The sequence below is a fragment of the Monodelphis domestica genome, chromosome 2 (assembly GCF_027887165.1).
Source record: "Monodelphis domestica isolate mMonDom1 chromosome 2, mMonDom1.pri, whole genome shotgun sequence".
NCBI lineage: Eukaryota > Metazoa > Chordata > Mammalia > Didelphimorphia > Didelphidae > Monodelphis > Monodelphis domestica.
Window position 1 is genome coordinate 54,936,204 of NC_077228.1, and position 17,772 is coordinate 54,953,975.

A 17,772-nucleotide genomic window follows, 5' to 3' on the forward strand; every position below is an offset into this window, starting at 1 on the left:
ACCAGTGCTTAGTGACTTTAGTGGGGCTAAGAATGCATATGAAACACCAAAAAGAACTGGCTTGGCTCCAGTTACTGTCCCAATTCATCTACTCTCATTATATTTGAGTTCTCCTCCTTTGGAAACTGGAATTAGGTCAAATAAATCACTCTTCTTTAATATACTATACACAGCATGAATAAAATGACTACTTTTACCATTTTTAGTGCATTAATACAGGATTGCTTTTGAGCATTTCATCTTTAATAATATGTTTTCAAGATTTTCTCATTTCTTTGTGGCTCTTGTTAGAAAAGAATAGAATCAGAGTTTAAACCATCAGTTAAGGCCAAGTTAGAAATATATTCTTCTGGGGCAGTGAATAGAGTGTCAGGCCTTGAGACAGGAGGTCCTGGGTTGAAATTTGGCCTTATGTGTAGCAGTGTTACTTATACAGGGCAAGTCACTTAACCCTAATCACCTAGCCCTTACTGTTCTTCTGCTTCGGAACTGATATTTTGTATTGATTCCAAGATGGAAGGTGAGAGTTCTTCTGATCTTTTTCTGCCATAGCCTGTACCAACCAGGGGAAATTATTTTCACAGCCATGGAATTCTAGACACTCTCCCCTTCCCTTTATCCAAATTTATCACCCAGTCCAGGTCCTGGTGGTCTTATTTGCTGGCCCTCATATCAGTGAATTAATAAACATTTACTAATGTTGAATGGCTGTGTGTCAGGCATTCTTCTAGGTGGGAGAGGTACAGGGAATTAAAAGGAAATGGTCCCTGCACTCAGATAACCTTATGTGCTTTCATCCATGCAGCACATACCTATGTAAACAGAGGGGCCAGGCCTGGGTCTTTGGTTTTGCTGAGAGAGTGAACTGTTGAGTGAGGGGGCTCCTCCTGCTGGAGCATGTCAGTGGCTTCTCTGCAACTTGGAGCTGTGGAGAGGCTCTATGATGTGGCCCCAATTCTGCAGGGAAGCCAGCAGGGGCCTGCCTGGAATGGCAAGAAGGAGAGACTGGGTAGAGGCAATGAATGTTCACACCAACCTTCTTACCCTGGCCTCCATCTATTGTCCTCATACCTCTGTGCTCACTGTCCTTGGAGCATCCTTCCCAGCCTTCCCCCCTCAAGTCCCTAACCTCCTTCAGGGCTCAGGTCAGACATCTCCTTCTATATAGAGCCTCTCCTGATCCTCCAGCTGTACTTTCCTCTCTCCTGTTCCTCATCTAATATCTTGTATTTATTCATGTTTGTTTTGTGTGTGAACATGTTTGCATATGTCTCTCCATCTATATTGTAGACTGTTTGAGGACAGGGACAGTTTTACTTTCATTCTTTGTATCCCCAAAATAGAGGCAGCTGGTAGCACAGTGGATAAGGCACTGCACCTGGAGTCAGACCTGAGTTCAAATCCAGCCTCAGACTAGCTATGTGGCCCTAGGCAAGTTACTCTGCTTCAGTTTCCTTGTCTATAAAATGGAGAGAACAATTGAACCTATCTTGTGAGGCTAAAATGGGATATTTGAAAAGTAGATACTATATAAATACTTATTCCCTTTCCTTTCTTCATCACATTGCACAGTGCTAGGTGCATAGTAGGTGCTCAATAAATGCTTATTGATTGATTATATTAAAAAAGTTAATGTTGGAGAAAAAACTGATATAATGCTTCCTCTTTATTCTTTTTCTTTGTTTTTGTTATTTTAAACATTATTTTATTTGGTCATTTTCATACATTATTCATTGGAAATAAAGATCATTTTCTTTTCCTCCCTCACAACCGCCCCCCCCCCCCTCCCCATAGGCGATGTGTGATTCCTCTGGGTATCACATGTGTCCTTGATCCAAACCCCATTTCCATATTGTTGGTATTTGCATGAGGGTGTTCATTTAGAGCCTCTACTCAGTCATATCCCCTCCACCCCTGTAGCCAAGCAATTGCCTTTCCTTGGTGTTTTTGCTCCCACAGTTTGTCCTCTGCTTGTGGATAATGTTCTTTCTCTTAGATCCCTGCAGATTGTTCAGGGGCATTGTATTGACACTAATGGAGAAGTCCATTACCTTCGATTGTACCACAGTGTATCAGTTGCTGTGTACAATGTTTTCCTGGTTCTGCTCCTTTCGCTCTGCATCACTTCCTGGAGGTTGTTCCAGTCTCCATGGAATTCCTCCACTTTATTATCCCTTTTAGCACAATAGTATTCCATCACCAACATATACCACAATTTGTTCAGCCATTCCCCAATTGAAGGGCATCCTCTCATTTTCCAATTTTTTACCACCACAAAGAGCGCAGCTATGAATATTTTTGTACATGTCTTTTTCCTGATTATCTCTTTGGGGTACAAACCCAGCAGTGCTATGGCTGGATAAAAGGGCAGACAGTCTTTTAGCTCCCTTTGGGCATAGTTCCAAATTGTCCTCCAGAATGGTTGGATCAATTGACAACTCCACCAGCAATGAATTAGTGTCCCTACTTTGCCACATCCCCTCCAGCATTCATTACTTCCCTTTGCTGTCATGTTAGCCAATCTGCTAGGTTTGAGGTGATACCTCAGAGTTGTTTTGATTTGCATTTCTCTGATTATAAGAGATTTAGAATACTTTTTCATGTGCTTATTAATAGTTTTGATTTCTTTAACTGAAAATTGCCTATTCATGTCCCTTGCCCATTTTTCAATTGGAGAATGGCTTGATTTTTTGTACACTTGATTTAGCTCTTTGTAAATTTGAATAATTAAACCTTTGTGAGAGATTTTTGTTATGAAGATTGTTTCCCAATTTGTTGTTTCCCTTCTGATTTTAGTTACATTGGTTTTGTTTGTACAAAACCTTTTTAATTTGATGTAGTCAAAATTATTTATTTTACATTTTATGACTCTTTCTAAGTCTTGCTTGGTTTTAAAGTCTTTCCCCTTCCAAAGGTCTGACATGTATACTATTCTGTGTTCACCCAATTTACTTATAGTTTCCTTCTTTATGTTCAAATCACTCACCCATTCTGAGTTTATCTTGGTGTAGGGTGTGAGGTGTTGATCCAAACCTAATCTCTCCCACACTGTCTTCCAATTTTCCCAGCAGTTTTTATCAAATAGTGGATTTTTGTCCCAAAAGCTGGAATCTTTTGGTTTGTCATAGACTGTCTTGCTGAGGTCACTTGCCCCAAGTCTATTCCACTGATCCTCCTTTCTGTCTTCCTTTTTCTTTTTTTTCCCTGCTTGTTGGTAGCAGTTAATGAATTCTAAACACTTAGCAACATTCCTGAATCTCACTGGATTTTATTTTGCTAAAACATTGCTCCAGATACAGGATTCAAGAGCTTTGATTTTGAAGTTCTATCCTTTTTTATAGGACATCTGTCAAAGATTAAGTAGTTTTAAAATGTAACTTTTTAAGTTTAGGAGGGTCTGTGAATCCATAGCTTGTTTGTAAAAATCTGTTGCTGAAGTTTGGCACAATTGGACTACATGTCAAGTAATGAAGAATTTACTACACAAGAGTCATACTTATTTTTGATATTCTCAATACAAGTAGCAGTTTTTACCTTCTTTTCTCTATTGGACAATTTCCCCCAAAAGAGACCATGTGTCCTAGAATTCAGTATCCTGAATTTTACTTGGTGAATTATAGACTGAATCTTGTTTGGACTTCAACCAGACATAAAATTCAAGCTATATTCTTTTTTATTTCAAAACTCATCATGGCTAATGATTTATCTTAGAAAACTTGATAATTAATTAAAATGAATGATTGTAATTTTTTGACTACTTATCTCCCAATATATGACAAAGCATACTTGAACTATGTGAGATCTTCAAACCTCCTAGACCATAGACCATTTCAGGGTTAGCGTGTGTTTAATTGTTTCCAGATTGTACATCAACTTTTGGAGCTCACTTTCCCTTCTCTTCAACTCCACCCTGTCCCTTTCCTAGTATTTATCCTATCATATTTTTCCCTTCCAAAAGAACATTTTTGGCTGACAGAACAAAGCTCATTGACACAGATGTGCAAAAATCATTACTAGAATTTGCCTGCCACACGGAAAGAAGGTAATAAGTCAGAAATATGTTTTCAAAGGAATTTTTTGGAGTATTTTGCAAGAACATAACTTTTAATATACTTTTATGTACATGGATTTGTGTTTTTTAAATAAACAAAAATGTGATGTTGGATATTTCTCATTTTTTCACTGTTCTCAATCAGCTTCTTTGTCTGATGCATTTAGAAGAGTTTGCCTCTATTGCCAAATCCCAAACTGACTTTCTTCTCTAAACACTTTATTTTATGATTTCTTTCTCTCTGTTATCTTCTCATATATGTAAGCCATCATCACCTTCTCATGTATTGTAGTGGGGCAGTATGTAGCAGGAGACAGAGAGGAGAGAAAAATAATTCCTATACACAATTTTGAGGACATAAATCTATTCTTGGCACAATTTTATAAAAATTAACCACTTAAATTCATCTTGCTAGTTATGCAATAGATCTGTCATAAATTGCATATGAATCAAATTAAATACTCCTAAATATATTAAGGGAATTGCTATTTGAATTTACTGTGTAAGAAATTATTTTATAAAGAAAATAATTCTTCAAAATGTAAATAACCACCCTTTTGTAGATTTGTTTTTTTAAAAGCCTTGGTAGTAAAATATCTTTTTCATAAAATAGGAACTACTCATATAACAAAATTCCAGGCACTTTTAAGATTATTTATAAGGTATATCAGAACACTGCTCTGGAGAGGGTGGATGGCAGTCAGGTTACTAGTTCTGACTCCTCACTCCTTTCCATATTACTCTTCTAATCATATCTGTTTTCCTACCAGTGAATCTCAAATAAGCATGTCAGGTGGTTGATAGCAGGTAGCAGGGGTTTGTTTGTGTGTATATGTGTGTGTGTAGATCTACAAATGTATATATATATATTTATCTACAAATATATAATTTTACTATCATATATAATATTACAGAATATATATAAATTCAAATATATTTATTTTAGTGTCAGGGGCTAGGTAATCGAAGTTAAATGACTTGACCAGAGTCACACAGGTAGGAAGTGTTTGGGGTCAGATTTGAATTGTGGTTGTCCTGACTCCAAGCCTGGAGTACTATCCACTATCCAACCTAGCTGCTCCAGCAGAATATGTTTTTAAGAGCAGCTACATTTATTACTTTAAAAAGTTTTATAATCTATCTCTGGTGTAATGATTATAACATATCACAAAGGGGAAGGCCATAGGCACTGGGTCCAGATTATCACTTGCTCTTTGTAGTGCTGCTATGCTAACTGTCTATTTAAAGTTCTCTGTTTTCATGTTAGATAGCTATAGTCATTAAATTTTTTTCAAATTAAATGATGTTGGTGATGTTCCTGCTGCTTCTTTACTATAAGTATCTAGAAGCGTAAAGAAATAACTGATTGTACTATATTTGTATATTTCAGATATGACCATTCTGTCTCTAATGACAAAGCTTTGATGGTGGTAACTGAAGAGCCACTGTTGTATATCCCTCCACCTCCCTGTCAACCAATAATTAACCGTACAGAGTCTCTCAGGTGAGTACTGTTTGGTCACTATGAAAACAGATGAAAAGTTATCTGTAATCAGCAGTTCTTTCTTTTCCCAGCTTCAGTTTCAAAGAAATGAATGGATTATCGATAATGTCTAGAGCAGTGTTTCTCAAACCTTTTGCTCATAGCACAGTATTATTTTTTTGCCACAAAGAGGTATAGCACCACGAACCGGCAATACTGGCAACAATTAGGAAACTTCTTCATGCCTTCATGAGTACAAGTTAAGTTCTGTATAATTCGTGGTGGCACACCCAGCAATGCTATTTGAAAACCACTGTTCTGGGCAAGAAAAAGAAGTTAAGAGTGTTTCTATCTGTTTTTCTTCCTTTCTAACAACATATCTCTCACTCAGTTTCCTCACTAATCGCTTGAGAGTACTCAGTCATAACTACCCACTTCCTAGGGTGTGGTTTATTGAGTTGAATTCAGTAAGCATTTAAGAGACTTCTGTGTGCCAAGTTCTGTGTTAGGTACTGGGAATACAAAGACAAAAAAGAAACAGTCGTCGTTGTTAAGGACCTTCCATTATATTGGAGTTACATACTTAGATATAGTAGAGCATTTTGAAATGAAGAATATGAAGTTTACATGAAAACTCATTATTTGGAGTTGACAAATGGCCCTAAGTCATGTGTTCAGTGCCAGCATAGGGAACCCCTTATAATCTTTTTCTGACCTGTTCTCCTAACCCCTTTTCATTTCTCTGTGGTGAGAGATCCCAGTGTTAAATCAGATGATTTTCTATGATTTTTAACCATGATTTAAAAATGTTTTTATACATCCTAAATAGGAGTAATTAGGAGTGTTGAAGTTTGTTAAGTTCTCTTAAGTCTCTTAGATGTTTATTTGAGTAGTCCAAGGGCAGAAGAATACTTTGGAATCATTTTTTTGCAGAAAATGTTTTCCTTCTATTATTTATACTTGGTACAGTTTAGCTATGAATATCCTTTCTGTTTTGAACTTGTGAGTGAGTAAAGTGTCTTATGAATATGAAGGTATGTTAAAAGCAACTTACCATTAGATTTCTTCATTTATTCAGAATGTTGAGTATTGTAAAACATTCATTTGTAACCACATTTATTTCTTAGAATCATATTTAATTGAACATTTTGCTTAATAGATTGAATCATGAACTCCGAGGATGGGTCCATAGACATGAAGTAGAGAGGACCAAGTCGAGAAGAATGTCAAATAGTCAGCAACAGAAAACACGTGTACTACAGGTATATTTTAAATTTTTTATGACAAAAATCTAAAGCTTATTTTTTTTTGCCATAAAAGCATTGTATATAGTTACCTCTATAATTTTTTAGGTACTAAAAATAGGTATTGTAAAAAGAGTGGAAAGGTCACTAGATTGGAAGTGAAAAGACCTTGTCCTCATACAACCAAATATGACAAAGGCAAGCCATTTAAACCCTTTAATCAGTAGTTTCTTCATCTGTAAAATAAGGAAGTCAGATTAGATTAGGAGTTTTTAACTTGGGACCCATGAATTTTTTTAAACATTCTATTTAATTAATTAATTAATAATCATGTAATCATTTATTTAATTAATTATTTTAATTTAATTTTAATTAATTAAATCAATAATTATTTAATTATTTAATAATTAATTTAATTATTTAATTAATTTAATTCTAAATTAGTTAATTTAGAATATTTTTCCATGGTTACAGGATTCATGTTCTTTCTCTCCCCCCCCCCCCTCCCATAGCTGACGCACAATTCTACTGGGTTTTGCATGTATCATTGATCAAGACCTATGTCCATATTATTGATATTTGTACTAGGGTGATCATTTAGTCTGTATCCCCAAATCATATCCCACTCGACCCATGTGATCAAACAGTTGTTTTTCTTCTGTTTCTATTCCCACAGTTCTCCCTCTTTCTTATAAGGCCCTCTGAATTGTTCTGGATCACTGCATTACTGCTAGTAGAGAAGTCCATTACACATGAATTTTTTTTAAATTGATTTTTGATAACTCTTTCAATATGATTGTTTCCCTTTGTAATCCTGCTATGCATTTAATTTTATTCTTTTAAAAACATGCTTTGAAAATAGTCCATGGCACAAAAAAATTAAGAAGCCTTGGACTAGATGATCTCCTGAGGCCCAGCTATCATCACACTCCCTTCCCCTCCCCTCTCCTCCCTTTCCCTTCCTTTTCTTTCTTTTGTAACTTTTTAGTAAAGAGGGAAAAGTTTAGTAGGATATTGAATTTGCATGATATCCTGCCATGAATGAATAAATAAGCATTTATGAAGCAAAACACTGTGTTCAGCACTTGGAATACAAAAAAAAAAAGCAAGACAGTCCCAGTCCTCAAAGGAGCTCACATTCTAATGAGAGAGACACTAGTGGTACAGCAGGGTTTTCTGCTGTAAGTTAGATGAATAAAAGGTCTAGTGATTCTTAAAATGCAGTGGCAAAGCAGATGTCATGACTGTTCTTGAGTGTCATTTCCATTGATAAAATCACATCTGTTTCTGTTATTGAGTTGACAGTTCAATCAAAATTGACTTTGGTAGTGAAAACTTTTTTTGGATTTCCAGTTGCTTTGGCTGCTAAGGAGGCAGGAGTCTAGTATCTGCAGAGGCTATTGCCAGCTTTCATTTCTATGAGGGTTGCTTTCCTGGATAGTATATGGGTTTGGGATAGAGCAGGGCTGACTGGGGAGTGAGGGAAAAGAAGAAGAGGTGCTGTTTTCACTTGGATTTAACCTTCTTGTTCCTGGCAGTTGATCTTTGGTTAGTGTTGGTGGTAGTGAGAACGTCACATTTCTTCTCCACAAAAGTTGTTCCCTTTGATTATATCCGTGGAAGTAAGGATGGTGGTGTCTGGGGATACTCCTATTTGTAGGGGGATTAGATGAAGAGTCCTAGGCTGTTTTCATCTGAGCCCAGAGGAGTTTTGATTCACTTGGCACATGCCTAACTGATAAGGATTGTTAAGCCCCTCATCCATAAGTATTGCAGCCCTAAATGATGGCTAGAGGGGCCAGACTGGAAGTAGGACTGGTGGTCAGGGAGCTGCTATTATTTCTAAGGATCTTGGGCTTACTTGTCTGTGGGGTCTCAAAAAGAGATAGTTTCATGTTGAGGTTAGACTAATGATTCATGTTTATCATATACAATATACATTGTTTAAGTTTGCCAAGGTCATAACCAATTCTTGGTTATGTACTAGTACTTTCCTCAGAGTTACATATAGATTCATGACAGAGCAAGAATTATAACTAAGGCTCCTGAAAAGTAGCTTTTCTTCTTAGAGTAGAGTGCTATTGATTACTTCCTCTAGCATTTTCTTTTTTCTCATTTCTTTCCCCTTTTTTTCCTTTAGCCTCCTTCAGATTCTGAAGAGACCCCCAAATCTTTTAAGGTATACTATGAAACTTGGCTGAATTACTTATTTGTGATGATTTTGTTTTTTTTTTAAACATCTTAACTGTTCTGTACTCTATTTGATGCCTTTCCTTTAGAATTCTGGTTTTATAATATTTAGCAGAAAAGTTAGAAGAAAGGAAAGGAAGCAGCTGGCATTACTAGATCACTTTTGGTAAAATTAGACTGCCCAACTTAAAGAATCACAGACAGTTTGTGATCATTCTTGATTAATTAACAAGTTGTAGATCATCCAGACACATTACTTCTTTCACTTCTTTTTCTTGCCATTTCCCAGCTTCTTGTAACCATTTTTATAATTTTTTGTTTAAAAAATAGGCAGAAGAAAAAGGAAGTCAAATCTCAAATCATCTACTTTATTGTTTGTTAGTTTTTTTGTTTTAAAAACAAAACAAAACAAAAACATGGTGGGAGATGTTTAAATAGTTAAAGTTTATTGTGCTCAATATTGATAACATTTCTATTTCAGCCTCCTAATAGCCTTACCTGCCTCCTGGCTTTCCTCTTCTAATCTTTTACACATATACAGGGCCCAGATCAAGCTTCCTAAAACACCCATCACTCTTTCCAAAATAAGATCTAATTTTTGCTTCTTTGAAGTTTTAAGATTATGAGGCAAGTGGTAGGGAGAATATGATCCTATAAATCACTTGGCTTGATGGAGGGGAGTTGTTAGTCACTAGTTCTCTATTGAAATACATATAGTACTGTCAATTTAAATTAGGAAGAGAGCCTAGGGGTCATTGATTCTAATATTCTCATTTTACAGATGAGAAATTCAGGCCCAGAAATGGCTTGAATGGTTTGAATCTTGGGAGGAGGAGGGTATTAATGCTTTTACTTCATGCCAGTGATTGATTAGGTTAACTGCCTTGTCAGAGAACCCAGGCTTTGTCATTCCTTTGCTCCAAAGCATTTAGTGGCTTCCCCCTTGTCTGTAGGATAAGTTCAAAATTGCTTAATCCAACAATTCAAGATCCTTCATAATCCAACCCCTTCTCTACAGTCTCATTTTCCCTTGTTTTAAGTCTGTGAATCCTATTTTCCAAATAATTTGATTTATTTATGTATTTACATATAAGTCTTGTACTATATTACTCCAAATCTCCTATTTCTCTCCCATCTGGAATTCTTGCATTAGCTTCTATGCATGTATAATTCAAATTCTCCTTTCTTTATGAAGCCTTTCTAGATCAAATATCTCAAAATATTCCTTCCCTCCTATGAGCTCAGAGCACTCATTTTCTTATGCTCATGGTGACCATATAGTCTGGCCTGATTTCAAGAAAGTCATTGTATCAAGGTTTTGTGGAAGGAATATCTTTAGCCAGAGCATATGTTCCCATTTTTGGTTCAGAAAATGTGGCTATGTAACTATACCACTTACCTCACAATCATGTACTGCTTTGTGGTATGCTTTTTTTTTGTTCTTTGTTTCCATGTGTTTGTCCCCCTAACTAGATTGCATATTCCTTGAGAACAAATAAATAAATAAATGTAATATCTTTTTCAAATATATGCTCAAAGAGCTTTGACAGAATAAGTAGACATCCAGGAATCGGAGGAAAGTAATTGAATTCAACATCCTTTTCTTGCATCTCCCCATTAACTCTCTCTTTTTTCCACTTGATGTTTGTATTCTCTGTCTCACGCCAGAGGGCAATAATGAGATGACTGGGAAGATACAGACAATCTTAGTGATGGACAAACCTAAAAAAGAAAGGACACAATAAGTCAGATTTGAAAGGAAACAGGACTAGGTCAGATTAAGCTCAATATGATGATATGGTTGGGTGGCTTATTGAATTCAGGTATAAACAAAATACAAAGATCCTAGTTGTATTAAATATTCTTGGTTTTGTTTTTTAAAAGTCACCTGAAAAATTCCATTCTAGACTTTCTTATTTGCAGTTGGCTTCTGTTATGTGGATAAATCATTATGACTCCCAACGTCCCATTTCTTAAAGAATTATAACAACTACCTCTTCTGATCTATTCTGTTTTATTCATGAACATTTGGGATGTTGAGAAATGTAAGATTCTCATTCAAAAAGGAATTTATATATGTATATATATATATATATATCTTTAAAAATCTTGCTGTGATAGTATTTGTTGTAAAGTAGAATTCCATCTTGGATTCTATCCAGTGTTCAAATATTGAAATGTGGAAAGAATTTTTATATAAGGTATTCTCATCTATAAGAGTGTGCCATGGTTGTGATCCTAAGACCACTTTTGACAAGGTTCTAATCGTATATTGCTTTATGCTTGATTCATTATTCATTGGGACTGATGTTTTAATTTTAAATCACCTCTGGTAAAAAAAACCAAAACTATTAAGTAATATTTTTTATCATTACAGATTAAATAAATAATAAACTTTTGGATACATAGGATACAAATGAGTACCCCAGCTTATAATAGTAAACATTTTTCCTTAAATATACAATACTGTATATTCAATGCTTGTATTTTCTCTGATATTTAAAGAGTATAAAACCAAGGGGCCAATTTTTAGCATAAATAAGTGTCATTTTCTTCCTATTATATCCATTTCTCATTTACTTATTGCCCTTGTAACTTAACTTTTTCAAACTCCTGACCATACTTAAGACTAATAAAAGGAAAAGAAAGTTGAGTCAGCTTTCCTGGGTGGTTCCTTTTAGCCAGAATTCCAATAGTCATTTAAAATCAACCAACTAATAAATCTGTTCCATCTGCTTATATTTACCCTAGCTCTAATTTAATTTTTTTACTTCAATTCATTTTACTTTACTACATTGGTAGTTTTTTACTTTTAAAAGGACAGCACAGCTTTTTGGTTATAACCTAGAGGGAATACTAAATTTGATATGTACACCTTAAGTATAAATCTTGTTAGTGGATTAGTGGAAAGAGTAGAGTCACAGTATTGAAATTCGAATATTGGCTCTGCTGTTTATGACTGGTGAGAAATCATTTAACCTTTTTGAGTCTTTTCATATGTTCAGTCATTTTTCAGTTATGTCCTTCATGACACTATTCGAGGTTTTCTTGGCAGAGATACTGGAGTGATTTGGCATTTCATTTTCCAGCTCATTTTACAGATGAGGAAACTGAGACAAACAGGGTTAAGTGACTTGCCCAGGGTCTTTAAGTACTAAGGCCAAATTTGAACTCAGATCTTTCTGATTATAGGCCAAGCACTTTGTGCACTATAGTACCACCTAGATGCTCCCAATGGGCCTTAGGTATCCTCATATATTAATTGAAATCCATCTCACAAAAACTTGGAATAGTAAAGGAAAAAATTATAGATAAAGCATTTTTTCTTATGTAGAACTTTAGTTTAGCTAGGGCAATAGAAAGGATACTTTAAAAACAATAATAATGAGTGATAACTTTGGGGCTCATATTCTTTTATGTCTTGAGGAGATCATCTTTTGGAATGATTAGTGACAGAATGATGAGTATGTTGTGGAAAGTAGACTTTAATGCAACTGTGAGATGCTTTGTAATTCTAATATATTTATAATTAGTGAGCTAATGGATTGAGTTATAACTCAGTTCTTATGTGCATTGAACAGTGCTAAATACATTGAGCAATAGGAAATATTTTCATAACATGTATTTATAAAATGATTATTCATACAAGTTGTGTTTTCAGCATTTATTGCTTATGTATGTCTTAGATGTTAAAACTTGTGGAGCTTGCTTTCTAGAGAACAGATTTTTTTTTTTCTTTTCTGTGGCATTCCTTTTGGATCACTTCCTTTCTCATCATAGCTGATTTTTAGGGACCTATGGTTCAATGATTGACCTGCAGGTACAGGTACAGTGGTGGTTTATTAAGCCCATTGAGAGAAATTTAGCTCTGTAAAACTCTTTAATTCATAGAAACTTTATGTGAATGTCCTTAATCAGAATGCACCTAAACAGAGTGCATGAACTCTGTAATCATCCAGGGCTTAACCATGGCCTGAAGTCCATGGAAAAGACTTTGTTTCCTTTTCTGTAATACAGATTACTTTTTGTTCTTTAGAATTCTCTGGAACATGGTTCTAATTCTCAGCTGATGGCTGTGCAGTATACAGAAACAACCAGCATCAGGTAAGAAAAGATGGAAGCTTTTTAACAAAAAAAGAAAAGCCTTTGGTCAGACTATGCTAAGTTTTCACTTTGTTTGGAACTAAGGCATTTGTTGAATATTTGCTATTTGTTAAAACAGAAGAATAATAAGCAAAAATCATTGAAAAAAATCTCATAGATTATACTTACCTTTTAGTGTATGAAAGGTTTTTTAATTAAATATTTTACAATTATCACACATTTGTTTTCTCCTCATTACCCTTCTCCAGAAGGACTGTAACCTGCTATGCTAGGTGTCTTTTGCAGTCTGAGAACACCTGTAGCCCTGGAGAGAGTGAGAGGGGATTTGGGTGTGGGCTTGGGTTTTGTTAAAAACCTGTGTTTTGGGATTTTAGGTCCAATACTATCATAGTATTGTGGCCTTGTTGCTTATAGCATGGGAGGTGGGAAAGAGGTGCTCAGTGAACTCAGGATCAGTGAGTGATAGCTCATGGGATTTTTGGTTTTATCTTCTTTTGGATTCCAGGTTTCCTAGTCCATAGAGACAGCTGAAGTTACTTTGTCTTTAGCAGATAATTTCTGTTTTGAATGAAAGATCATGGGGATCAGGGAAAATATCTAATCTTCTGCCTTGTTGCTCACATGATCTGGGAGTCTCTTCTATTTTTTTAGTCTTTTTTATTTTAATATTTCTTATTGTCTTCATGGAATAATTGGCTTCTGTTTGGTTTATTTGAATTTTTAGAGAGCTTGTGGCTTGGGCATGGTTTTATATGTCTTATTAAACCACTCTTTCAATTCCTTTTTCATTTCCTTCTCTGTCATTTCTTTTTCCTTTTTTTCCCTTCCTTTCAGTACCCATTTCATTTAAAAAAAAAACAAAAAACAAAAAAAAACCTCTTGCTTTGTCTCTTACATGAATTCTGGTGAATCTCTGCCCACCTTGTATTTTTCCTTGAGGCTGTGTTTGTTGATGGTTTAGTGTCATTCTCTTTTAGGTTTGTGTCTTGTATATTTCTGTCCCCATAATTACATTTTTATGGTGGGATTCTTTTTTGTTTGTTCATTCTTCTAGCTACTTGTCGATTTTAGACTTTATGTTGGAGTTGGGCTTTGTTGCATTTTGTAGGTTGGGTCTGTGCTGGACTTGTTGCTTTTTTGTAGTATTGAGTGTTATGTTATTCCACAATCTTAAAGACAGTCTGGGGACCTATAAGCTTTCAGTAATCCCAGTGTCATCTCCTCTAGGGAAAAGTGATTGTCAAGTTCCCTTGCTCTGAACTCTGCAAATTATTTAAAAAAATTTTTATTTAGAATATTTTTTCATGGTTACATGATTCATGATCCGCCCCTCCCCTTTCTCCTCCCCCCTCCCAAAGCCTACAAACCGTTCTACTGGGTCATACATGTATCATTGTTCAAAACCCATTTCCATGTTATTCATATTTGCAATAGAGTGATTCTTTAACATCAAAACCCTAATTGCATACCTACTACGTGGTCAGTCATATATTTTTCTAATGCATTTCTAGTTCCACAGTTCTTTCTATGGATGTGGATAGCGTTCTTTCTCAAAAGTTCCTTTGGATTGTCTTGGGTCATTGCTTTGCTACTGGTAGAGAAGTCCATTGCATTCAATTTTGCCTTAATGTATTAATCTCTGTGTACAATGTTCTCCTGGTTCTGCTCCTTTTGCTTTGCATCAGTTCCTGGAGGTCTTTCCAGTTCACATGGAATTCCTCAAGTTCATTATTCCTTTCAGCACAATAGCATGCCATCACCAGCAGATACTGCAATTTAGTCAGCCATTCTGCAATCAAGGGACACCCCCTCATTTTCCAATTTTTTTGCCACCACAAAGAATGTGGCTATAAATATTTTTGTACAAGTCTTTTTCCTTATTTTTACCTTTGGGGTACAAACCCAGCAGTAGTGTGGTTGGGTCAAAGGACAGGCAGTCATGTTAAGCCTTTTGTGCATAATTCCAAAATGCCCTCCAGAATGGTTAGACCAATTCACAACTCCAACAAGTAACGTATTAGTGTCCCAATTTCGCTACATCACCTCCAACATTTATCACTTTTCTTTGCTGTCATATTGTTCAATCTGCTAGATGTAAGGTAACTGCAGATTCTTGACCTACGTTTCAGTCTGAGCAACACTAGAATGCTGCTGGACTTAGTTCTTGTCAGCCAGGAAGCTCAGCTGTCTCAGAGTGACAGAATTGCAGGCTCCCCTTCATCTGGGATCTCTGCCCTAGTTATTTCTCTGCAGGCTTCAGACTGGGCAAGAAGTAGGAACTGAGACCCTGCCCTCTGCTTCTTGTATCTGAATCACACCCCTGTTCCTTCTTTTTTACCTTACTCCTGTTCCCTTACCCTGCCTATGGCCTATGACCTTATGCTGAACCATCATGCACAGGTTCCTTCTTCATTCCACTTCACTCTATGTCTAAACTGGATAGTGTATGACAAGGCTCTCAGTTGGCCTTTGTAATATCCCGATATGGGTCTGGAGCTTCCTCTTACTCTGGTAGCTTCTCCCTAGGTACTCAAATATTCCATTAGTCTGCTTCTGGCCACACTCTGCCCTGAGTATCCTCAGATCTCTTTGTCTGTCTTCCTTCATCAACCTGGGTCAAAAAAAAAATTACTCACTGTGATATTTTCTTGTTTTTTTCCATCAGAATTTTGTCTGGTACATTTTAATGTTGAAGTATTAGGGGAAGTTCACTATGTTGCTTCTTGCTACTCTGTTATCTTGGGTTCTACTCTCCTTTCACATCATTCTAAATTCTATCTTCTGTCATTTCAATTATAGCATATATTCGAACTTTAAAATCCCAACCCTCTTATATCATTTCATATAGAAGTTTTTATATACTTTGTGTAAAAGCTGTATTTTTCTTTGAGACTTTACTTGCAGGTGTTTTGGAATTATTCTTTTTTGAATTTCTGTCTTGGATATCCCTACCATCATAATAGATCTTTATCTTTTTTTTTGTTTATTCATTCTTATAGTAGTTTGCTTTGTGCAACTCAGTATTTGCTGGCTTAGCTGAGAGCTTTGAGGACTAAGTCAGGGATCCATGCTTCTCTGGGAGACAGCTTCCATTTCCTTTCCTTGGTGGGGAACTGAGTCTCATATGTTTTCTGAATGACTTGGGAGTCAATACTAAGTCTGTGTTTCTGTCCTTTCTGAAAGACTTGTGTTGTTGGCCTGGATCTATACTGAATCTTCACTCTGCTTGCCTAACTCTAACATCTGGGTTTTTGAATGTCTGTTCCCATCCCACTCTTGTCATAATTCTGTCTTGGTCACTTGCCAATAGGCTGAATTTGTGATCTTGAGCTGGAAGGTTGACACATTATAGTTTCTCTTCTGAATTCTCAATCACTACTCAGTCTGGAATTCTTCAAAATTGTTGGAGAAGTTTTGGAAGGAACTGGGCTCCTATTGTGCCATCTTTGCTTGATTTTTAGAGTATACTTCTTCAGAATCTACCATGTTTTTTTAGGAATTGAAATAGTTGCAGTTGCCGATTTAAAATACTGATATATAACATTTCTACATTGACATGGCAAAACATACGTCATTTGCACTTATAGTGAAGAGTAGCTTAGTTATTGCTATGTAAATTAAAACATTTTTCATCAATCACATAACTGGTTGTTATGTTTTTGTTTTTAGTTTGTGAAAAGAATAAAACAATTTAGAAGGGGTAGGAATTATAAGGCTTGATTTTTATAAATGATGATGGTTGCTTACAAAAACTACTACTTTGCAAAGAAAATTTCCAATTTCCTAATATTTTGATTCTGTTGCCATAATTTTTGTCTCTTTCCAATTGAATATGGAATTCTGATTTGGGATCAGTTGAGTTAGAATGTTTTCTGGTGTAGGTTCTTGATGGTTGGATATTTTCACTTGTTTCAGGTATGGACATTTAGATAATATCTTAGATTAAACTAATGTTATTTCTAGTAATTATTTCCTCAGATATACATTATTGGGAGAGACCCTTTAAAAGGAAACCTTGGTATCCTTAGAATGGAAGGCATTCAGATAAGATATGACTATTCTCATGCACCAAGGCACTACCTTTCTCTTTTTTTCTTGTTTCTGTAGGAATTCAGGGAGTGAGCTACAAGTTTATTATGCCTCACCTAGAAGTTATCAAGACTTCTTTGAAGCAATCCGAAGAAGGGGTGATACATTTTATGTTGTGTCATTTCGACGGGTAAGTATTTTCATTCAATATAAATATAACACTTCCTTTGTACAAAGTATTGTGACTGGCAGTAATATGAGATAAGAGATTATATGTACTATGTAGTTGGAGACTAATGTAGTCAGAGACACATTGTTATATAAGTAATTACTTTTCAAGTCATCATGTGGTAAGTATCAAATTATTTGTAAGAACTATGCTTAAGTTATAGGATCATAATTTCATATTTGTATTACATAAATTATATGTTGCCTCCTTTTCTCTCTATAGTTTCTTAATCCTTAGTGTTTTTCTTTTGCCTAATTGTAAAAGTGGCAAATTTTTTAGTTTTATTCATCTATTTTTTTCCTTTATTTGACTACTCTGTGTCATAAATTTTCAAGATCTTGGCATCATTAAGATTGAGAATATAGATTGTATTCCCAAATTCATATTTGAGAAGGCTCTTATAAGAGAAACAATATTCTATACGGAACAATTGGATGGCTGT

At 35.5% G+C, this 17,772-nt stretch overlaps 1 protein-coding gene across 2 annotated transcripts in view; it reads left to right on the forward strand.

The window, feature by feature from the left end:
- The window catches only part of ATF6 (activating transcription factor 6), a 229,296-nt gene that overhangs the window by 85,630 nt on the left and 125,894 nt on the right, over window positions 1-17,772 (forward strand). Inside the window, exons 11-15 of one of the 2 annotated variants that reach the window (XM_007480656.3) lie at window positions 5,442-5,555; window positions 6,694-6,796; window positions 8,919-8,957; window positions 13,005-13,072; window positions 17,180-17,291. In XM_007480656.3, the coding sequence (XP_007480718.1) occupies window positions 5,442-5,555; window positions 6,694-6,796; window positions 8,919-8,957; window positions 13,005-13,072; window positions 17,180-17,291 (436 nt within the window). The remainder of the gene's footprint in view (window positions 1-5,441; window positions 5,556-6,693; window positions 6,797-8,918; window positions 8,958-13,004; window positions 13,073-17,179; window positions 17,292-17,772) is intronic. The other variant, XM_007480657.3, reaches the window with a different exon arrangement.